The sequence below is a fragment of the Maniola hyperantus genome, chromosome 7 (assembly GCF_902806685.2).
Source record: "Maniola hyperantus chromosome 7, iAphHyp1.2, whole genome shotgun sequence".
Classification (NCBI taxonomy): domain Eukaryota; kingdom Metazoa; phylum Arthropoda; class Insecta; order Lepidoptera; family Nymphalidae; genus Maniola; species Maniola hyperantus.
In genome coordinates this window covers 14,076,149-14,100,091 of record NC_048542.1, presented here as the reverse complement: position 1 = coordinate 14,100,091, position 23,943 = coordinate 14,076,149, and the positions used below count along the sequence as shown (strand labels likewise).

The 23,943-nt window shown below is 36.7% G+C and overlaps 3 protein-coding genes across 3 annotated transcripts in view; 1 reads left to right on the top strand and 2 right to left on the bottom strand.

Moving 5' to 3' along the window:
* The window catches only part of LOC117983874 (protein Wnt-5b-like), a 48,357-nt gene extending 31,580 nt beyond the window's left edge, over positions 1-16,777 (bottom strand). The window contains exons 1-2 of the mRNA XM_069500002.1: positions 16,766-16,777; positions 12,977-13,242 (exon numbers count right to left, since the gene is read on the bottom strand). Coding sequence (XP_069356103.1) covers positions 12,977-13,095 — 119 coding nt within the window. The 5' untranslated portion in view covers positions 13,096-13,242; positions 16,766-16,777. The remainder of the gene's footprint in view (positions 1-12,976; positions 13,243-16,765) is intronic.
* LOC117983872 (cytochrome P450 6B5-like) overlaps positions 1-23,943 on the bottom strand; it is a 66,519-nt gene that overhangs the window by 3,098 nt on the left and 39,478 nt on the right. The gene's annotated exons all lie outside the window — the stretch shown is intronic.
* On the top strand, positions 3,290-13,006 carry LOC117983877 (uncharacterized). Its single transcript, XM_034970507.2, has 5 exons — positions 3,290-4,130; positions 8,134-8,219; positions 9,712-9,819; positions 10,438-10,588; positions 12,918-13,006. Exons 1-4 carry the CDS (start codon positions 3,917-3,919, stop codon positions 10,573-10,575), a joined length of 546 nt encoding a protein of 181 aa, XP_034826398.1. The 5' UTR covers positions 3,290-3,916; the 3' UTR covers positions 10,576-10,588; positions 12,918-13,006.

The following is a 23,943-nucleotide window of genomic DNA, read 5'->3' as shown; positions in this document are numbered from 1 at the left end:
TATTATCTCATTAAAATAAAACTTGACCTCTTATACCTATTGCCCTATCATTATTGAGATGTATATTTTTTGTTTGTTTTGATGTTTTTTCAAGGTTCCTTGTTCAAGTCCAACTACACAATAAAATTATTATCTTAGTCGATAATAGCTAGTAGTCCTGATAATAATTTTATTTTGATTATAATTTCATTCCATATTGTAGAATTTTTCACATATTAAAATAAAATAGTAAGGAGCTAGAGACTGGGTTGGACATTACTCACATAAAAATAAAAATAAAATAAAACTGGCACATTGGGACTCACTATTTTGTTACAAATAAAGAGTATCACCGGCAACATTTTTACACGAGTGTTCGTAACGAAATAAATCAAAGCTTTAATTTTAATATATTTATGCAGACTGCTGAGGATATTTATAATTTGCACTGTTATTTTGCTAATTTGTTAAAGTTTACGATACACCATTATCAGGCATTAATATAAATTAATTATTTTGATCAACTGGGTTGTTATTGTAATTAAATTATCTCTATGTCTGCGTTTTGTTCCTTACTAGTTGAAGCCCACGACTTCGTCCGCGTGGATTGAGGTCTTTAAAAATCCCGTGGGAACTCTTTGGTATTTCCGGGATAAAAAGTAGCCTTTGTCATTCTCCGGGTCTTTGACTATACATATGCAAAAAATTACATCAATCCGTTGCTTCTAAGTAAGTAGGTACCTACTATATAAAATATCCTAGGTTGTTTGTATTTTGTATTTTATTGTGTAAGTAAAACTTCCTTAACAGGGGTGACTTGAGAATTGAGAGTAGGTAGAGATTAGAGTCAAATCTTTTTTCGGATACCTATTTAAAAAGGTCAGCAAACAGAACAACTATTGTGAGGCTGCCATATTTTATCGGTGTGAAAAATACCAAGTAGGTATAGCTGAACCATAGATATAAAGTTCTAATTATTACTTACTAAATTTTAGTTTTATCATGGATGTTGACCCCCTATAATAGAGTTGACATAGTACTATTAATCCCGGAAAACTAAAGTTTCCACGAGATTTTCAAAAGGCTAACTCCACGAAACTTAAATATAAAGCTATTCAAAGCTAATACACCTATATACTTACTTTGAATAACTTTATTACTTACATACTTTAAATAAAGTATTTTATGGAGAATAGATTACAATATTATCCAAATAAAATCTACGTTATCTATCACAATGTTTATCAGACACAAGATATTCAGTCGTGATAATATATTCACGATAAAATCAGTTTTCCACGCGTTTTCATTGAGAAAATCTTGTCCTTTTTCATTTCTATTTGTACAAAGTTTTTTATTTACCTTAATTTTCACGAAAGTATTTACCTGCTTACTTAACTTTATTTAGTAGTCATCCGTGTAACTTAACAGTAAACACCTAATAACATTGACATTATTTGCCTGTTTCATAAATGGAACAACACACAAGATAAGCAGAAGCAAAATGGCGTCTATAAGTGAAGTGTTACTCTTATTCTTGGTGTTTTATAGTGTAAACTCCGAAAGTGTTTACGTAGGGACGAAAAGTTCGCAAGACAGCTTATTGCACAGGAGTGAGCATGTGAAAACACCCAATTTTTACATACGAACTACGGATATCGCTTTTCCGAAATATTACGAAGAAAACGATAATATTATAACAGCTGTTTATATTATAGACAATTCTGATTCTGACGAAGGCGCGTCCGCAGAGGTTGATTATGGTGGAATAGGTCTCACTTATGCTAATGTTCATTTGAGAAGTGCTTTATGGGGTGGATTTAATTACACTGTAGAAATATACGGCACTAAAGTGGACTACTTGGATGACACACCTGAATAATTTATGTATCCTAATTAAATAAATATTTTATTTTTACGATAGTTTTAATTTATTGCCCACTATTGTTTACATTGTTTCTTACCTACTGCTAGGTCTGTAGGGGACAGCCGTTAGTCACCGAGCTCATTTGATTGATTGTTCTACATTGCTGCTTCACTGAGTGATTTTAAATATTCTTTCGTAGAAAACCTTCAATGGATTAAAAATAAATGTCAAATGCGCTCTGCGGCTATGCATCCTACTCTATGGTGGCTACCATTCAGTGTTGATCATTGAGTTATCGAATCGAGGAGGGAACGCCCCGCACAGCCCCTGCGCTAAAGCGCGGATGACGTGCGGGTGTACAGCATCCCCCCGCCTCATACCCCATCTCGACCTGTCGCGTACCTACTACACCTGATTTCTGTACGTAAGTAAAATTCATCAAGAAAATCAGTTTTATCGCAGACCGAGATAAAATTGGAGATTTATTTCCCACATAAAACGAAGGAATTCAAATTAATTTATATGGCCCTCGAACTGGTCGCGTCCCGTGGCTCCCACCCTTCCCGAGTGCGGACCCCCCATTAGTCCACTCTACTATTGTAATAGCCTATTATGTTCGCGCCTCAGGAATTAATTCTATAGAGCTGATTTAACAACCAATACAGGGACTCCATACTCTCCCAACTAAGCGTGAAGCTGCTATTAGTAAGTAGGACAATAATGGGCGAGATTTGAACTGGCGACCTTTCGAATTTCAGTCTGCACCTTTAACCGTTGAGCTATTGAGGCTCTGGTATAAGTCCCGCAAATTGCTAATACGCGTGGCCACCATTTTAGTGACGTCAGCACTAGACTGAAGTTTCTGAATGACGTCATTTCGATGTTAATTAGACATGGTTCCAGCGCAATAGCAATTTGCGAGACTTATACTATACGGTAGTAATAGTATTAAGTTTACTCTCAGGCATGCAGGTTTCCTCACGATGTTTTCCTTTCCTGTTAAAGCAAGTGACATTTTTTTTGTTAGATAGAGACTTGTTACTAGTAAGGACTGCGATCTTACCTGGTGGTAAGTGATGATGCAGTTTAAGGTGGCAGCGGGCTAACTTGAAAGAGGTAGGCATGGCAGTTTTATTAAACCCATACCCTATATCGGTTTCTACACGGCATCGTACCGGAACGCTAAATCGCTTAGCGCCTCCCATCAGACAAGACCAGAGATATTTCTGGAAATTTTAAATTCCGAAACTGCCCCTACCGGGAATCGAGCCCGGGACCTTTAGCTAAAAGACCACAGCGCTCACCACTGCGTTAGATCGTCCGCACTGAAAAGTTAGAGGGGCATCCCCGGGATCGAACCCATCAGCAGACATCTTAATCACTAGGCTATCACCGCTGATTTTAGGGTTCCATATCTCAAAAGGAAAAACGGAACCCTTGAAGGATCACTTCGTTGTCTGTCTGTCGATCTGTCCGTCTGTCCGTCGTGTCTGTCAAGAAAACCGATAGAGTACTTCCCGTTGACCTAGAATCATGAAATTTGGTAGGTAGATAGATCTTATAGCACTAATAATAGAATAAATCCGAAACCCGTAAATTTGTAGTTACATCACAAAAAAAATGTGTTCATGAACAAATAATTAGTATTTTCAATTTTCAAAATAAGATAACTATATAATATATCAAGTGGGATATCATATTGTGAAAGGGCCTTTACCTGTGCATTCTAAAACAGATTTTTGTTTATTTTTATGCATCATAGTTTTTGAATTATCGTGCAAAATGTTGAAAAAATACGACTGTATTTGTATTCGAATGTAGAGAACCCTCGGTGCGCAGGTCTGACTCGCACTTGGCCGGTTTTTTTACAATAATATTAGTGAATTAGTGACTAGATACATCATATCGTTATCAATTCTTATTAATTATATCACAAGATAACCCTTTATCATTTCGTACATACGCTATTTGCTCACAATTACCTCGTTAATTTATTTAATCCTCATTAGTTCTGAAAATGTCCAAAACAACCAACTATTACACGAAGACGTAATTAAAGTGCACCTATAAATGTTTATTATGAAAGAACTGATTTTTTTAGCATATTATTATTTCTTTCGCGTGTGTTTGTGTGCATCAGTGACCGATTTGGATGGTGCTAAGCCACTGTTAGAGCTGAAGGAGGCACCAGCGGCCTTTAACAATGACAGAGACAATGAAATTCTGAACGCTACTTTGTTTAGAACGGTCAAATCGTACTACTGCCGTGCTCAAACTTATGGACGTAAGTTTTCTTTCAACTTTAATAACTACTAGCTGATCCCCGCGGCTTCGCCCGCGTAGATTTAGGTTTTTAAAGATCCCGTATAGCCAATGTCACTCAGGAATAATGTAGCTTTCTACTGGTGAAAGAATTTTTAAAATCGGTTCAGTAGTTCTAAAGATTACCCCCTACAAACAAACTTAACGACATTACCTCTTTATATAATACTAGCTGATCCCCGCGGCTTCGCCCGCGTAGATTTAGGTTTTTAAAGATCCCGTATAGCCTATGTCACTCAGGAATAATGTAGCTTTCTACAGCTGGTGAAAGAATTTTTAAAATCGGTTCAGTAGTTCTAAAGATTACCCCCTACAAACAAACTTAACGACATTACCTCTTTCGGGCCGTGCAGCAGAAATCGTAATATTTTAATTTCGCCATAACTTCAAAACCAAACGTCCAATTTTAATCATTCAAAGACCAAATATTATCTCCATAAACTGTTCTTAGTGATGAAATCATTTATTTTGATAAGGATTAATAGCATGAGTAAAATAAACGCGTTTAAATGTAGTCCAAAAAAAATTCAAGATTTTAAAATAAAAAAATGGTTGCTGTGCCTCACTCGACATAGATGGGTATAGTGTGTCGCGGACTTTTTTGTAGATATTTATAAGATCTACAATTAATTAGAACATTTTATGGTTCTATCTTTTATAGTTTAGGCAGCGTACGCAAAATAAGTAACTTTTCTGGTTGATTTTTTACACCTTGTGTCCGAAAAACCCAAATATCTTACGGAACCCTATTTTTTTCCAAAATAAAATATAGCCTATGTTACTCGTGGATAATGTAGCTTTCGAATGGTGAAAGAATTTTTAAAATCGGTCCAGTAGTTTTTGAGCCTATTCAGTACAAACAAACAAACAAACAAACAAACAAACAAACAAACAAACAAAGTTTTCCTCTTTATAATATTAGTGTAGATGTAGATATAATACAACGGGCCGTGCAGCAGAAATCGTAATATTTTAATTTCGCCATAACTTCAAAACCAAACGTCCAATTTTAATCATTCAAAGACCAAATATTATCTCCATAAACTGTTCTTAGTGATGAAATCATTTATTTTGATAAGGATTAATAGCATGAGTAAAATAAACGCGTTTAAATGTAGTCCAAAAAAAATTCAAGATTTTTAAATAAAAAAATGGTTGCTGTGCCTCACTCGACATAGATGGGTATAGTGTGTCGCGGACTTTTTTGTAGATATTTATAAGATCTACAATTAATTAGAACATTTTATGGTTCTATCTTTTATAGTTTAGGCAGCGTACGCAAAATAAGTAACTTTTCTGGTTGATTTTTTACACCTTGTGTCCGAAAAACCCAAATATCTTACGGAACCCTATTTTTTTCCAAAATAAAATATAGCCTATGTTACTCGTGGATAATGTAGCTTTCGAATGGTGAAAGAATTTTTAAAATCGGTCCAGTAGTTTTTGAGCCTATTCAGTACAAACAAACAAACAAAGTTTTCCTCTTTATAATATTAGTGTAGACAACGGGCCGTGCAGCAGAAATCGTAATATTTTAATTTTGCCATAACTTCAAAACCAAACGTCCAATTTTAATCATTCAAAGACCAAATATTATCTCCATAAACTGTTCTTAGTGATGAAATCATTTATTTTGATAAGGATTAATAGCATGAGTAAAATAAACGCGTTTAAATGTAGTCCAAAAAAAATTCAAGATTTTTAAATAAAAAAATGGTTGCTGTGCCTCACTGGACATAGATGGGTATAGTGTGTCGCGGACTTTTTTGTAGATATTTATAAGATCTACAATTAATTAGAACATTTTATGGTTCTATCTTTTATAGTTTAGGCAGCGTACGCAAAATAAGTAACTTTTCTGGTTGATTTTTTACACCTTGTGTCCGAAAAACCCAAATATCTTACGGAACCCTATTTTTTTCCAAAATAAAATATAGCCTATGTTACTCGTGGATAATGTAGCTTTCGAATGGTGAAAGAATTTTTAAAATCGGTCCAGTAGTTTTTGAGCCTATTCAGTACAAACAAACAAACAAACAAACAAACAAACAAACAAACAAACAAACAAACAAACAAAGTTTTCCTCTTTATAATATTAGTGTAGATATAATACAACGGGCCGTGCAGCAGAAATCGTAATATTTTAATTTCGCCATAACTTCAAAACCAAACGTCCAATTTTAATCATTCAAAGACCAAATATTATCTCCATAAACTGTTCTTAGTGATGAAATCATTTATTTTGATAAGGATTAATAGCATGAGTAAAATAAACGCGTTTAAATGTAGTCCAAAAAAATTCAAGATTTTTAAATAAAAAAATGGTTGCTGTGCCTCACTCGACATAGATGGGTATAGTGTGTCGCGGACTTTTTTGTAGATATTTATAAGATCTACAATTAATTAGAACATTTTATGGTTCTATCTTTTATAGTTTAGGCAGCGTACGCAAAATAAGTAACTTTTCTGGTTGATTTTTTACACCTTGTGTCCGAAAAACCCAAATATCTTACGGAACCCTATTTTTTTCCAAAATAAAATATAGCCTATGTTACTCGTGGATAATGTAGCTTTCGAATGGTGAAAGAATTTTTAAAATCGGTCCAGTAGTTTTTGAGCCTATTCAGTACAAACAAACAAACAAACAAACAAACAAAGTTTTCCTCTTTATAATATTAGTGTAGACAACGGGCCGTGCAGCAGAAATCGTAATATTTTAATTTCGCCATAACTTCAAAACCAAACGTCCAATTTTAATCATTCAAAGACCAAATATTATCTCCATAAACTGTTCTTAGTGATGAAATCATTTATTTTGATAAGGATTAATAGCATGAGTAAAATAAACGCGTTTAAATGTAGTCCAAAAAAAATTCAAGATTTTTAAATAAAAAAATGGTTGCTGTGCCTCACTCGACATAGATGGGTATAGTGTGTCGCGGACTTTTTTGTAGATATTTATAAGATCTACAATTAATTAGAACATTTTATGGTTCTATCTTTTATAGTTTAGGCAGCGTACGCAAAATAAGTAACTTTTCTGGTTGATTTTTTACACCTTGTGTCCGAAAAACCCAAATATCTTACGGAACCCTATTTTTTTCCAAAATAAAATATAGCCTATGTTACTCGTGGATAATTTAGCTTTCGAATGGTGAAAGAATTTTTAAAATCGGTCCAGTAGTTTTTGAGCCTATTCAGTACAAACAAACAAACAAAGTTTTCCTCTTTATCTACACTAATAGTGTAGATAATAAGCTTCCAGACATTTTGGAGATGTCTCTCAACAAGTTCAAAGTTTTCATAAAACGTAAACTCATTGAAAAATCCTATTACATCAATGCAAAGGATTATTTAAATGATAAGCAAGCTTGGGAATGAGTTACTTAACGGCTTAACGGCTATGTGATAGTTCTAATAAGTTTAAATAATTTTGTAAAGTGGTGATAATAAAAAGAATACCCGGCTGAGTTTGTTGTAGGCTCTTCTCAGACCTGGGCGCGTTTGGAACCCTCGTAGCTTTAGTTTTAAGTTTGCGTAATAATTATCACCACTATATCTTACAAATCCAACATCTGACTATCAAAAAGAGTAATTTATTAGGTACCTATTTTGAATAAATATTTGACTTTGACTTTGACTTTGATATAAGTCCCGCAAATTGCTATAGCGCTGGAACCATGTCTCATTAACATCGAAATGACGTCATTTGACGTATATTTAAGTAAAAATATATCAGCTCGAAACTTCGGTCTAATGCTGACGTCACTAAACTGGCGGCCACGCGTATTAGGAATTTGCGGGACTTATACCAGAGCCTTAATAGCTCAACGGTTAAAGGTGCGGACTGAAATTCGAAAGGTCGCTGGTTCAAATACAACGGACTGAAAGCCATGGTGCCTTGTTTCGTACCTATTTAAAAAATATATTATTTAAAAAAATAAACGTGTTTCTTTCTTTCTTAGATGAAGAACTCATTTTATTCGGCACAAAGTCTTGGACCTTTCCGCCTCAAAACGTGAACCTCACCTTACGATACCCGTCAGAAAATGTAAGTTACTTGAAAATATCATTATAATAAACTAGCTGATGCCCGCGACTTCGTACGCGTGGATTTAGGTCTTTAAATATCCCGTGGGAACTTATCAATTTTCCGGGATGAAAAGTAGCATATGTCCTTCTCCGGGATATAAGCGAACTCTATACTAAATTTCATCAAAATCGGTTGAACGGTTGGGAAGTGAAAAGCTAGCAGACAGACAAACAGACACACTTTCGCATTTATAATATTAGTATGGATTAGATGATGTGCGTGACTTCCCGAATCCTGTGGGAACTCCTTGATTTCCCGGGATAAAAAGTAGCCTACATTATGTCCATTTACGGAGTAGCTACATACCTTTGAAAAAAGATGTTTTGTCTTTGGCTTTTGTAATAGGCTGAAACTACGGCACACCTTCTTCTTTGCTAGGAAATTTCTTACCATGAAGTTCTTTTTTCATCTGTGGGAATCTAATTCCTGAAAGGCCGGCAACGCATCGGCAGTTCCTCTGGTGTTGCAAATGTTCATGGGTAATCACTTAATCCCGCGACCGGCCTGCTCGTTCGCTCGCTAATCGCTATATCTATTTTTTTTTAAAAAAGGAAAAGGTGACTGACTGACTGACTGATCTATCAACGCACAGCTCAATTTATTGGATGAATCTGGCTGAAATTTCTCGTGCAAATAGCTATTATAACATAGACACGCTAAGAAAGGAAGAGCAGCTACTACGTACCTACCTATAGTACGCGACAGGTCGAGATCGCATTCGGGTGGGGATGCCCCGTATAGCTCCTGCGCTAACCCAGTGCGGGATAGCACGATTGCCACGTCGACCTGTCGCGTACTATACCTACCTACGTAATAATTATTGTTTTTGTGCCGTGGATCAGCGTTGCATCCGCTTTGCTTCGCTCGCTCTGCAGGCGCTACGTGCAACGCATCCGGCGTCACTGACAAAAAGACGGACAGGCCGGACACCTATTATCATGTAGTCACGTTGTCCCCGTTAGCAGTGTCCCCGTTAACAGGGACAGCGGGATTTGAATAAAATTATTAAAAACTCATGCCGTCGCGTTGTCCCCGTTGTCTCTCCCCGTTTAACGTCGTTTGACAAAGACAACGCTCTACAAAACCGAATTGTCATTCTAAAGGCCGATGTTACATTATTTTCTGCCCTGGACTGTAAATGTCATCATCATAATATGGACGGACGACATCAGACGAGTCGCAGGGAGCTGCTGGATTCAGGCGGCGTAAGACCGTGGCGTGTGGAAGTCGTATGTCCAGCTGTGGACGTCTATCGGTTGATGATGATGATGACTGTAATACAGTGCGACAAGGCTATCTTGGCGCGTGGCGAAAATCGGAACTAACGTTGCCATTAAGGATCCCCTTTGTTCTTATTTGAATTGTCTAAGCTTTTGCCCCCCTGTCAATGTCATTCAAGTGCCAAGAGAACCTTGTCGCACTGTATAATACTTTATACTTTATATTCCAGTATCAATATGCAGACGAGGTAGATTATGTGCTGACAAGACTGAAAGTCGTATTACATCTCTCGGGGCATGTTGGGAAAGGCTTCATCACGAGTGGAGGAATGCACCAGGTATAGGTACCTACTATAACTAGTATCTACCCAAATAGTAGAAGCAAGTATAGTAATAGTAAGTACCTAGTATAGTAGTGTCTCTCAACAAGTTCAAAGTTTTCATAAAACGTAAACTTATTGAAAAATCCTATTACAATGTAAAGGATTATCCCTGCCCGCACGGCCCGTTGTATTGTTGTGTGTTGATGGGTTTGAAACTAGTCGGACTAAACGTCGACTGAACACGTGAGTATAGCCGGGTGTAAGATATGTATAATATGGAAATCACTCACGATAGTTTAAACGCTAAAATAGTAGCAAGCAGTCATCAAAATTGCCAATTTTTAGGGTTTCGTACCTCAAAAGGAAAAAGGAACCCTTATAGGATCACTTTGTTGTCTGTCTGTCCGTCTCGGTTGTTAGTAATTGCCCCTGAAGAATAAAGACGATTTGTCAACTGTTCTCTGAGCTAGGATAACTTCAGCGCGTGAAGCGAAAGCTTGACTGACGAACCAATGCGCAGCAGCACAGACAATCCCGCCCTGTCGCCTCACTTTATACTGCAAGATCGATAAAATCGCCCACTGCGCAAGTTCAAGACCTTAGCTGTATTAATTAATCTTGTTTCGTTACCAGGACCACATAAGCATGACGTTCTTGTTCCGCAACGTCACCAGCCTGCGGTACCAGCTCTACTTGCACGGCATCCCCAGAAACATGCTCAACCGAGCCACCGAAAACTACACCGCCGCGCAGCTTGATAATATGTGCTAATAAAATATACAAAGTAATAAAGATGTTTTTCGGGTTCCGTAGCCAAATAGCAAAAAACGGAACCCTTATAGATTCGTCATGTCTGTATGTCTGTCCGTCCGTATGTCACAGACACTTTTTTCCGAAACTATAAGAACTATACTGTTGAAACTTGGTAAGTAGATGTATTTTGTGAACCCTATTAAGATTTTCACACAAATATTTAAAAAAACTTGGGGTTCCCCATACTTAGAACTGAAACTCAATTTTTTTTTCATCAAACCCATGCGTGTGTATCTATGGATAGGTCTTCAAAAATTATATTGAGTTTTCTAACATCTTTTTTTTAAACTGAATAGTTTGCGCGAGAGACACTTCCAAAGTGGTAAAATGTGGGCCCCCCCCCCCCTGTAACTTCTAAAATAAGAGAATGATAAATCTAAAAAAATATATGATGTACATTAATTACCATACAAACTTCCACCGAAAATTGATTTGAACGAGATCTAGTAGATTTTGATTTATCGTGCAAAATGTCGATAAAATACGATTGTAGTACGGAACCCTCAGTGCGCGAGTCTAATTCGCACTTGGCCGGTTTTTTTTATTAATAAAAGTTAAAATAAAATAATAATAAAATAATGATAGAAGCGAGCTAACTCGGAAGGGGTATCGTAGTTTCATTAAACCCGAATCCGGATCGGTTTTGCCGATAGATTGCAAACGAGCCACGACCGAAGCTTCCCACCAGACCAGACAAGAGTTAAAAATTATACCTTCCCAAGTTTCAACTACCGGGAATCGAACCCGTTTATCTCTACAGCGGTCACAGTATCTACACCAGTCTATCAGTGAGTGGCCGAGAAACCCTTGACCATAAAATAGTGTCATGATTTTCAAATAATAATTTGTCGTTGGAGTCAAATCACATACTTTTTACTACTGCATTAAGTTTTAGAAATATTTAAAGAGGTTGTCATTGGTGGGTTTTTTCGAGTCAGACCAATGGCATACACTTTGCAATTTCAGTGACAGAAAGAAAAAACGTTATTTGGTCGAGGTAGCTGGCTAGTTTTAAAATAAATTCTCTTCGGGCTTTAGAGCTGAGAGGTAACCTCCAAAAGTGTGAAGTATTGTAAAAGAAGTATTTCATGAGTGTTTCAATGAGCATAAATGTGGTAAAGAAGTATTAGATGGTGTTTCAATGAGTTATCTCATAAGTATTTACAAGTCAATTGAACATCTGATATTGACGTTGGAGAAGGAGTATTCATTTTAATAGTATACCTACCTTACAAGCCAAATGAATTTCAAACAGTTGTAAAGACATAGAACTGCTTTCCGAGTTGTAATGTTTATTAGTCAGAAGCCCGTGCCCACCTGGGCCTTGCAGTCTAGACGGGCAATAAAACCTAAGTGCTACAATATAACTGCTCGATATTAATTTAGATAAAAACGTTTACTAGTAAAGCAACATGTATTATTGAAATTAGTTGTATCGACCTATCAATTGGATGATTAAAATCTGGTAAAACAGAATTGGACTCAATTATGCTTAAAGATATTATGCAAGCTGTGATAGCCTAGTGGTTAGGACGTCCGTCTTCTAATCGGAGGTCGGGGGTTCGATCCCGGGCACGCACCTCTAACTTTTCGGAGCTATGTGCGTTTAAATTAATTAAATATCACTTGCTTTAATGGTGAAGGAAAACATCGTGAGGAAACCTGCATGCCTGAGAGTTCTCCATAATGTTCTCAAAGGTGTGTGAAGTATACCAATCGCACATGGCCAGCGTGGTAGACTATGCCCAAAACCCTTCTCAGTCTGAGAGGAGACCCGTGCTTTGTAGTGAGCCGATGGGTTGATCATGGGTTGATGATGATCAATTGGTTGATTAAAATCTGGTGAAACACAATTGGACCCAATTATGTTAAAACAGACGTAATAGTCTTGTGGTTAATGTCCCATACATTAAAACCACGAAATAAGACTTCCTAGACGATATTAAAAAACCTAAATTCACGCGGATGAAGTCGCGGGCATCAGCTAGTTATCTTCTAAAAGTTCTAAAACACACTCAACGTAACGTACCTACGTTTTGTTTTAATGGTGCGTGCATACGGACGGACAGACAGACAGACAGACAGCACAACAGTTTGTGCACTCATCCGTATTCGCTTCGTATCCGTGATTCTTCGAAATGGCTGTCATACAAATAAGTACACATACAATTCGTATTTTAACGGATATTACGAATGAGTGCACAGACACCCTATGGGGTGTTCCATATCTCCAGAGAAAAAAAAGGATTTTTTTCTCAGGAGATATGGAACCCTAAAAAAGGCAACCTTATTCCTTTTAGCAACCTCCACCAACCAGTGGTGGGAGGAGTGACTGAGGTGATATATCAGTTATACTCACAACCAGCTGCCATTGGTCCAAGGTTCCCGTCTCCTCCGCTTGGCGGCGCGCTCCGCAGCCACGACCCACGCCAGCGCCGCCAGCAGGGCCAGGAACCGGAACACGGAGCGAGACGCCATCGCAATTTGTATCACATTTTTACTTACTACCACTGTTTTTTGCTTTCGATCTACACCAATAACATCTTTGGTTCACTCTAAATGTTCGAAGACCTAAGTGGTCCCGTGAACACTCTCTTCACCGTCACGTCCGAGTCGTACCTACTCCTAGCACAAGCTTGACACTTAGTTGGAGAGGAAAGGGGAATATTAGTTATTTAACATGGCTAACATTCTTTAAAAAAATCTTCATACAAAGCCTTCATATAAAGTAAAAATCTTTAAAAATTCACTTTAAGTTTGTTTTAAATTAAGTTTTACTTGAAACAGTTTCGTATTACTTTGAACGTAGAAGATAATATTATAATAACTTGGAACTACAAATTGTAGGGTTCGGTCCGTAATTAGTGTCTGGTCTTATTTCTTTTGAGTTAATTATTTTCGACGGGCTCTATTAAGCTCGTCGAGTGAATGTTAAATCTTTTTACTTGAATGAAACATTTTGTCCGTTTGTGTTGTGTAATTATAATTTATAATAACTGCTATGAAATGAAAGCTTTTATTTAGCTAGTGTGTCTATACTAATAAATAAAATTGAAGTGTCTGTCTGTAATTTCGAAATAACTACCTACCCTCATATTAAGCTCATAATATGGTTATTTGAACTGCACCATAAATGAATCACACGTTTTTAAAATTTTTGTCTGTCTGTCTGTATTTCTGTGTCTGTCTGTCTGTCTGTCAGTCTGTTTGAACGGGCTAATCTTTGGAACGGCTGAACCGATTTTGACGGGACTTTCACAGACAAGTAGAGAATTAAAATAGGCTAGTTTTTAACCGACTTTCCAAAAGGAGGAATTGCGTTTTTCTACCTATGTAGGATGAAATCCCCGAGATCACCGAACCGATTTGCGTACTTAGTTTCATTTTTTTTAATTGATAGAAAAAATTTGCAACATTGTTCCATAAAAAAATTGGATTCCGACTCCTCAATCCTGATGCTGCAGGAGACCTGATCACCTAAACTGATGGAATTTAGAAACTGTCGGTTATTGATATTGGAGGTACCTACTACCTACCAAGTGAAGACGTATCGTTGAACTCGAGGACTCAACTCCTCATCCCTGATGCGGTAAGGCATCGCATTCTTAAATCGTGGTGATGCCACGTGGGATTTTTAAAGAATCATGCGTTTAACTGTTTTTACGAAATTTGGTACTTAGATATCTTTTTTTTTTCTTGCCTGGAATACAAAAGGTTTCCACGGGATTTTTAAAAACCTAAATCCACGCGAACGAAGCCGCGGGCATCAGCTAGTCGATACTTAATATTATAAATGCGAAAGTGTGTCTGTCTGTCTGTCTGTCTGCTAGCCTTTCACGTCCCAACCGTTGAACCGATTTTGACAAAATTTGGTACAGAGTCAGCTTATATCTCGGGGAAGGACATAGGCTACTTTTTATCCCGGAAAATTGAAGAGTTCCCACGGGATTTCCAAAACCTAAATCCACGCAGACGAAGGCGCGGGCATCAGCTAGTAATAAATAAAACTCATAAAGACGGCGGGAGAGTGCATGTAGAGTCAGTCGTCATCCCTTATAATAATTTCAATCTCATCAACACAATAGCTTCAAAGCGTTACTAATGTCCCCGTGGGTGCGGAAAGGTTGACTTTTATCGTATCACGACACGACTACGATCAGACACGACCACGATCAGACACGACCTCCGAACTGTAACTTTATTTCCAGTATGGAAGTAATACAGTACGCGGCTGAAAGTAATGTGCATCGACCTTTAGAAGGAGATAGCAGATTTGTGGAGCGTTGTCTCTGTCGTTGAGACCGACAAAACGTCATACAGGTTTGAGTGACAGAGACAACGCTTTACAGAGCCAAAATGTCATTCTAAAGACTGATGTAAATTACTTTCTGCCGCGTACTGTACCTACTTGTGTTTATCTTAGATCTCCAGCTACCCTAGCGTGATGTGGGATACCCTTACAGAGAAAAGTTTGTACTTTGTATCATAGTCCACCCCGCTGACCAAGTGAGTTGGCAGACTTCACACACCTTTGAGAATATTATGAAAAACTGACACTTTCAGGCATGTAGGTTTGTCACCGTTAAATCCAGTCAAAGATATTTAGTTGCTCAAAACGCACATAGCTCTGAAAAGTTAGAGCTCGGGATGAACTAAGTACCTACTATGAGCTGGGTTCTGCTTTATTAAACAAAATAAAATCTACGTGAATTTAGGGTTTTTTAGGAATCCCGTGGGAACTCTTTGATTTTTCGGGACAAAAACTAACCTATATCCTTTCCTGGGACACAAACTATCTCCGTACCAAATTCCCTCAAAAACACTTCAACAGATGCGCCATGAAAAGCTAACAGACAGACAAACACTCTTTTGCGTTTATAATATTAAAATGGATGTAGGTAGGTACAGTAGATATGAAAAATCGTAAAGTGTAAAAGGAATGGCTTTAACAAAATAATACTTTACTATAGTTGGTTTATTTTATTTTTTCTTTTATTATTAAAATGACCTTTGGAGCTCTATTACGTCATAGCTTTTGTGATTGTCATCAGATTAAAAAAAATTATAGAAAAGAAGAGCTTTCATTTTTGAAATTGAGATCTCACCTGATGGTAAGTGATTCACTGTGGTCTTTTTACATTCCATTACAAGTAAGCCCTTGACTGCAATTTCACCTGGTTGGTGGTAACTGGTAAACGATGATGCAGTCTAAAGATGGAAACGGGCTGGCTGGCAATTTTATTAATCCCATAACCTACCCTTATCGGTTTTTAAGCAAGGAATCGTACCTACAGGAACGCTAAATCGCTTGGTGACACGGCTTTGCCGGCTTGGCAGTACAACCAGACAAGACCAGAAACAATTTAGAAATCATAGAATCTATGAAAAAACAGTAAAATGTCATGAACCATGATTAATTTATCTAATGTATTTTTTAATTGAAGAACACAACTAAACTAAAACAACAGAAGGGCACTAATTTTAAAATAAATAAATATAAAAATTTTAAATCAAAAATATCATCTTAATCCGAGGCAAGGTGCGCGAACGCGTTACCTCGTTGAACAGCGAGACTTTGTAAATAAAAAGTTTTTCTATTGTATATATGTATATGTATTAGTACCTATTGTGTATGTAATTTATGTATACCTTACCTATGTCTTTACATTTTCGGACACTTTCACGCAAGACTATTTGTATGCATACCTACCTATCTTTTTTTGCAAGATGTAATTGAAGAGAATTTATGCTTATAAGCAACTAAGTCTAGATTGAAGCGCGCTTGCCTAAAAAATGCCTACATTCATTCTTCTGTTGTAAGTATTTTGTTTTAGCCCAAAATAGTGTCAAAGAAATTAATAATCATTATTACCTAATAAATCATTCACGCAGAGAAAGTAAGGTCAGGTACATACAAACATAACAAAAGCTAATAAAAACAAAACAAAACTTAAAACAAAAACTAAAAACAAACTTCTCACGAATCAAGCAGCACTAAAACACACTAAACTTTACTAAACGAAGCAAAAAATATTGCACAAGAGACACTAAAAGAACACATTTTTGCTCAACTTTTGTGGTTTGATAATAAAAACACAATTTTATTACGATGTTAGGTACGATGTTACGATAAAATTAGGGTGGATACCGACGTGTGACCCCCACCAAGTTATAAGCCAAACTGATTCGATGTTTGAATCTTTGGGACCAGGGAATGAACTTGAATTCCTGTATAAAGCTGTAGTAGTATCGGTGAAACTAGTTCTCAGTCACAGATGTGCTTTTTACAACTATTTTTGACTACAAGTTGAAAGTTCTTACAAATCAAAGCTCTAATGAGTTTCAAACTGGTCGATATCAACGTCTTTACCTGAAAAACTAAATACCTATCTGCACCTACTAGCTATATTGTGTCAATCAAAAACTCTGATCAATAGCAAAAGGTCAATAAATTAAAAAACTTATCAATCCTGAAAAGTTGTATCAAATAAAAACTCAATTTAATAAAATTGTTCAAAATCTATCAATTAACAAATTGCGATCGTGAAAAGCTCTATTAATTGAAAAATTCTGATCTAAATCAAAGCTGCATTAATTAAAGAAACTGATCAACCTTGAAAAGCTGTAATCGCGAAAAGCTCTATCAATTTAAAAATTCTATCAAAAGTGAAAATCTCTATCAATTCAAAAATTTCATCAATCGTGAAAAGCTCTATCAATTTAAAAAATCATCAATCGCGAAAAGCTCTATCAATTTAAAAATTTCACCAATCATGAAAAGCTCTATCAATTTAAAAATTTCATCAATCGTGAAAAGCTCTGTCAATTTAAAAAAAATCGTCAATCGTGAAAAGCTCTATCAATTTAAAAATTTCATCAATCGTGAAAAGCTCTGTCAATTTAAAGATTTCACCAATCGTGAAAAGGTCTATCTATCAATTTAAAAATTTCATCAATCGTGTCAATTTAAAAAAATCATCAATCGTGAAAAGCTATCAATTTAAAAACTGATAAGTCGTGAAAAGCTCAATCATTTAACTATTTAGATTGAATTTAAACAATTGAACGTAAAAATTACAGATCGAAAATATCATCTAAACCACCGCAACGAGGCAGGGTGCCAACGCGTTACCTCATTGAATGGCCAGACTAATATGCTGACCGAGGTAACTGCCAGCCCTCCGGTCCCCCGTGGATTCCGCGAGACGGGATGAAAGGTCCTTAAAAAAGGATCTAGCATCCTCGCCCCACGAACCCATGGTCTCCACCCCAAAAGGCACAAATATGAAACTATTTTCTATATTCTCATATTAACAAACTTTGATTAATTTGTATTAAGCTCTATGAATTGAAAAAGTCTGATGAGTCACAAAGATAGGTAGGACCCACGTGTTAATCGAAAATGAACGAGTTTCCTCACGATATTTTCCTTCACCGTAGCAAGGCAAGTTAGTGATATTTAATTGCTTAAAACGCAATTATGTAACTCCGAAAAATTAACGCTGCGTACTCGGGATCGAGACCCCGACCTCCCGAAAAGAGTCAATCACCCTGACTGATTGATCTATCAACGCACAGCTCAAACTACTGGACGGATCGAGCTAAAAGGCATGCAGATAGATATTATGACGTTGGCATCCGCTAAGAAAGGATTTTGAAAACTCAACCCCTAAAGAGGGTGAAATAGGGGTTTGAAAATTGTGTAGTCCACGCGGACGAAGTCGCGAGCATAAGCTACTTGGCTTTATAGGGACTATACGAGTAGGTTATGATGAGTGGCAACCTTAGGAAATTGTTTAAAGATTAGAGATGCCACATTCAATGTCCCAAGTCGTCGTGAAGTGTCCGTGAAGTGTCCGTCGATTTATTTTAGGTAATGTTTTCTAAGCTTAACATTTTATACAGGGACGGACTGCGGAGTGGAAGCTTAGACATGAAAATAATGTTTTGTGTTAGGAATAATTAACCAATTAAGACGGATAGCAAATAATACGATGTTATTCAGCGAGGATATAGAAATAGTATTTGATGTTATTAGGTACCTTTCTGATCAACTTCTCATGCTTTTTCCTTTAATCCGGACATTTTGGCCCACTGAATACTGTAGGTCGAATTCGTAAAACCTGCATCGGTCATTATTACAATCTCAGTTGTGGTGATTGACTGAATTTGTGCTATTCTTGTTGCAACAATGCATTGTAGCCAATAGTGAGCGAGCATCAAACAATCAGAGGTGATTACGATCGTGACATTGGACCTGTCATTCTACCGCAATCGAGCAGTTCATTTCCTCATTTCCATGCAAAAGGACCTAAAACTGTGCTAAAATTAAGTCTCCAAAGTTCATGATTTTGGTCTTTGAGTATTTACCTACAAACTTGAAGTCATTTCCAAGCGAAATGGACTAAAATTGTGCTGAATTTTAGTCTATTAAGTTCATGATTTCAATCAAATTGGTACCATGTAGTAAAGTTTGAACAGCAGCTTCAATCTTTTCTCCATAGAGCTCTCAAATGTTATGATTTCGCCTGCCAGTCAGCACTGGGCCAGTGTGGCAGACTAAGGCCTAAACCTTCTCATTATAAGAGGAGACCCGTGCTCAGAAGTGGGCCGGCGATGGATTGATGAGTATCATGATGATGGACTAGTATGGATCATCTTTGCATCGGTAATGCGAATTACTACCCATATCCATACTAATATTATAAATGCGATAGTGTGTCTGTCTGTCTGTCTGCTAGCCTTTCACGGCCCATCCGTTCAACCGATTTTGACGAAATTTGGTACAGATATAGCTTGCATCACCGCTGATCCCGGGCAAGGACATAGGCTTTTTATCCCGGAAAATCAAAGAGTTCCCACGGGATTTTTAAAAACCTAAATCCAAGCGGACGAAGTCGCAGGCATCATCTAGTTGTAAAATATGCGGAAGTGTGTTTGTTTGTTGGTTTGTACTTCAATCTCATCGCAACGAACGGATCGACGTGCTTTTTTGCAAAGGTATACCTAGTGAAATAAGTAGGTACCTACCTAGAGAGTAAGTAACTTGGGCTACTTTATATCCCGGAAAATCAAAGAGTTCCTACGGGATTTTTAAAAACCTAAATCCACGCGGATGAAGTCGCGGGAATCAACTAGTAAATTATAAAAAGTAAAAGTTTCAGTCCGTCCCTGCAGTAATGTTGCCAGCTTATAATGTACCTATTTACTACACGAAAGCGCACTTTAAGTTACAAGAGTTGCCTACGACGCGAATCAACACTAGTCTTTGTTTGTATTTTATTTCAACAATTTTAAGCCTGTAATTCTATTATTTAAATTACTGAATAATAATAATGTACCTAGGTACCTATATTGCGTATTCTTGACAAACAGAAAAAATGTTTCTGTTGTGCGTTATATACTTTTGAATCCAACCAACCGACGTACCTTAAATTGGTTTCATTGGTGGACGTAAATGCTAAAAGATGGTTTTAGGACGTTTAAGCACAATAATTATTTTTTTTAGCGCATTAGCAAACGCCCGGGTATTCATAATATTATAAAGCAAATATGCTAACTGTAAAGCACGCCATCTGTCGTAATTTTACAGAATTTATTAGAACAAGTTAGTTCCGGCTCTTGTTAAATAATACTGCTACTCAATAATAGATGGCGCTTTTACATACAGCATCCTCTCATCCCAAGATGGCGTGCACATTCATTTCAAAATATTATTTTTGCAAATTAATATTATTCTTGATTCTTGATGAAGCGAATATTTATAATAAAACATTATATTCTGTCATGGACGTTTTTTTCCTTATGTCTTTGAATAATGATTTTTGTTTTGTTTTCTGATTTTCTTGATTAAAACCATGGATTTTTGTTCAAATAGGTCCTAACCACGAATAGCCTATCGTAAACAAATTTACAAAATTTAATTACAAATAATTTTATGTAGTTATAATAACTTATGTAACTAAAGTTCCCAAAGTACCTACCTCCTACCTACCCAGATCTACGGATTGTATTGTTGAGTTTGTAATGCCTAGCATCTAGATAGGTAGGTACCTACCTACCTTATACAATATCTATAATAACTTCATTCAAAATTATACCTAATGTGAGTAAAGCTATGGTTGTTTTTACGTATGTGAGGGTTATGTAGGTACCATATGGCAGCTCAGGTAGGCGGGAAAAAACAGGCACAAAAACTGCTTTCTGTCAAGTTGCGTAGACTCAATAGGGTCACCATAATATCGAGTTGTCTGATCACACACAGGACTGAGAAAACTAAATAGACCCTGTACCTCCAGAAGTCAGAGCCCTCCCCCTGGCTACGGCCATGCCTGTAAAAACCGGACAATCGTAAAGTGAAACATTTCAGTTCCATCATCATTTAACAAAAATACCATTTTTTTAACCACGAATTTACGGTTTTCGGATTCTTCTCTTTACTTGTGCTAGGTACTATAAGACATTGCTACCTGCCTTTCATGGTTCTAGGTCAACGGAAAGTACCCTACCCTATCTATAGGTTTTGATTCCCTAGCCTAGACGGATCTTGTCAGACATCGAAGTGATCCTATGAGGGCGTTTGTGCACTCATTCGTATTCGATTCGTATTCATATTCGTAAAATACGATTCAAAGTGGCCGTCATAGCGTATGCTTGTACACTCACTTGATTCGTATTTATACGGATCCGTCAAAATAAATGAATCAAATGAGTGTACATTGTACAAGCATACGTATATTTCGTATGACGGCCGCTTCAAATCGTATTTTGACGAAAACATATACGAATCGAATAGAATAAGTGCACAGGGGCCCTAAGGTGCCTTTTTCCTTTTGAGGTACGGAACCCTAAAAATCTACCTACTAATATTATTATGAATGATGAATCATGGCCTTCATTTAATCACGTCGCAACGGAGCAACAGATCAACGTGATTCTCTGCATGGGTATAGTTTTATATGGGTATAGAAGATCTGGAGAGTGACATACATCCCTACTACTTTTTATCCCGGGAAATCAAAGAGTTCCCACGGGATTTTCAAAAATCTAAATCCACGCGTACCAAGTCGCGGGCATAAGCTAGTAGTGTAATAAACTTTAATTTGTTTAACAAAATTAATGAGCCCCCATGAATTGCATTGGTTCTGGCCGGTAGCCAGTGTTCAGTTATACTGTTATACATAAAACATCAATATTGAAATTATTCAAAAATAATTCTATCTCCAATTCTTTTCCTTTGGATACATTGAATATTTTTTTGAATTAGGTTGATAAAAGTAGGTTTTTTACTATAGGTTGACCTTGCTAATACAAACCTTTATTATAAATTGGTTTTTTTAAGCAAGAGGAAAAATTAAGTGAATTCGTCAAAGATGCCAGTTCACAGTCAATATCCTGGAAAAAAATATTGTGTGGTCAACATACTCGTCAGTTGTGAGTCATACCGGACTCCTGGCTTCAAGGAACATAGGTAGTCAAAGAATGCTAGTGGAGTGTTCGAATTTCGAATTTCTGTTCTTTTTAAAAAATGGAATTTGGAACAAGTTTGAAACGTTGCTGTTGTAATCTCGGAAGTTAGAATACAGGCAAACAAAACTCGTTCTATTCACTCTGTTCGTACCTCGTACGAACGTAAAAGAGTGCATTCTCACTCACTCAAATGAGTCCCGCAAATTGCTATTGCGCTGGAACCATGTCTCATTAACATCGAAATGACGTCATTTTGACGTCAGCCGAAATAAAAACTATACCATCAGCTCGAAACATCAGTCTAGTGCTGACGTCACTAAAATGGCGCTAATAATATCTACCTACTATAAGCGTTTCTTTCATCACGTTTGTTTCACCTTTTGTCAATGAGGGCTCCGTCCTAAACGTCAGTCGGTTTAGTTTTTTAAAAAATGGTGAGTAATTAAAAAATGTTACCTACTTAGGTACTACCTACTTACCTAAGTATTTTTTTATTCAATTTTATACCAAAGGTGGATATTGTTAAAAATTGTGTCGCCATAAAATTATGATAATTTATTGTAAATTTATTTCTCAACGATTAAAAAAGTTTGTAATTTCAAAAACAGAACGAGTCAAGTGGAACGGCCGGCTCTACTGCACGCACGACGTTCCACGCGCACACTAGCGCAACAGCTGATTTACATTTTGTGTTTGCCCTATAAATATTTTGTACAAATTTGAAGCTTATCACAATTACATAAGGTATATTTTCTTTGTACTAATGATATCTGTTGTGTTGTTAATATACAGAGGACTTTAAACTTTATTTTTTTGGAGTAAGATGCTTATTTCAGTATGAACAAAACATTGAACCCTCTGATGTGTAACTATTGTTTTTGCTTATCAATTTAGAACGTTATTGTTTAACAGTTAAGATTTATTTTCGCTTTACTTTTTAAAACTTCCTATTCTGTTTAAAACACAGAGCTCTGCTTATAGAAATTTGTATGTGTGAGTCAGTATACCTGTATTATAATTTAAACATGGCCGACTTATTTTTATTTTATATTATAATTAAAGCTCGTACCTTATGGATAGGTACTGGATGCATTACCATACCAACCTATCATGATTATCAAAATGTTTTATTTTATTTTTAAGCAAGTCTTACTTATTTTTTAAGACCCAAAAAGCACATAGAACTAGGCAGGTTACCTACATTTAGCATTTACCTAGGTAACCTACATTTTTCAAAATAGGGGAATGCGTGTATTTTTGTGCGCGTATTTTTTAACCGACCGCTTCGAAGCCCAAAGGAGGGTTATGTGATTATAATTTTTATTTACTTTTTACTAGTTTTTAGATAGTTATAACAGTGAATTACTACCTTCCTACTTACTTACCTAAAAATATATTGTTGCAAATTTATTTTAAATAATATTTAAAAAGATTTAAAACACAGTAGGTAAGAACCTAGGTACCTAAAATCAGCAATTAGGTAGGTAGGTAGGTACCTATATCCTACTTACTTACCTACCTATTTACAATTTTCATGTTTGGTGCTAGGTATGTGCTAACCCTGCCATAAGCCATTAAATTCTTTTAATTTCTCATAAATCTAGGTACCTACAACGTTCGACGACTTCCCTGGCGCAGTGGTGAGCGCTGTGGTCTTAATAGTGGGAGGTCCCGGGTTCGATTCCTGGCAGGGGTTTGGAATTTTATAATTTCTAAATTTCTGGTCTGGTCTGGTGGGAGGCTTCGGCCGTGGCTAGTTACCACCCTACCGGCAAAGCCGTGCCGCCAAGCGATTTAGCGTTCCGGTACGATGCCGTGTAGAAACCAAAGGGGTATGGGTTTAATAAAAACTGCCAT

Excerpts from the sequence above, each read along its gene's own strand:
- LOC117983877 (XM_034970507.2), top strand. The coding sequence starts at position 3,917 with ATGTTTATTATGAAAGAACTGATTTTTTTAGCATATTATTATTTCTTT. Across the intron at positions 4,131-8,133 it reads CCGTGCTCAAACTTATGGAC|ATGAAGAACTCATTTTATTC; the intron begins GTAAGTTTTCTT and ends TTTCTTTCTTAG. Across the intron at positions 8,220-9,711 it reads TACGATACCCGTCAGAAAAT|TATCAATATGCAGACGAGGT; the intron begins GTAAGTTACTTG and ends TTTATATTCCAG.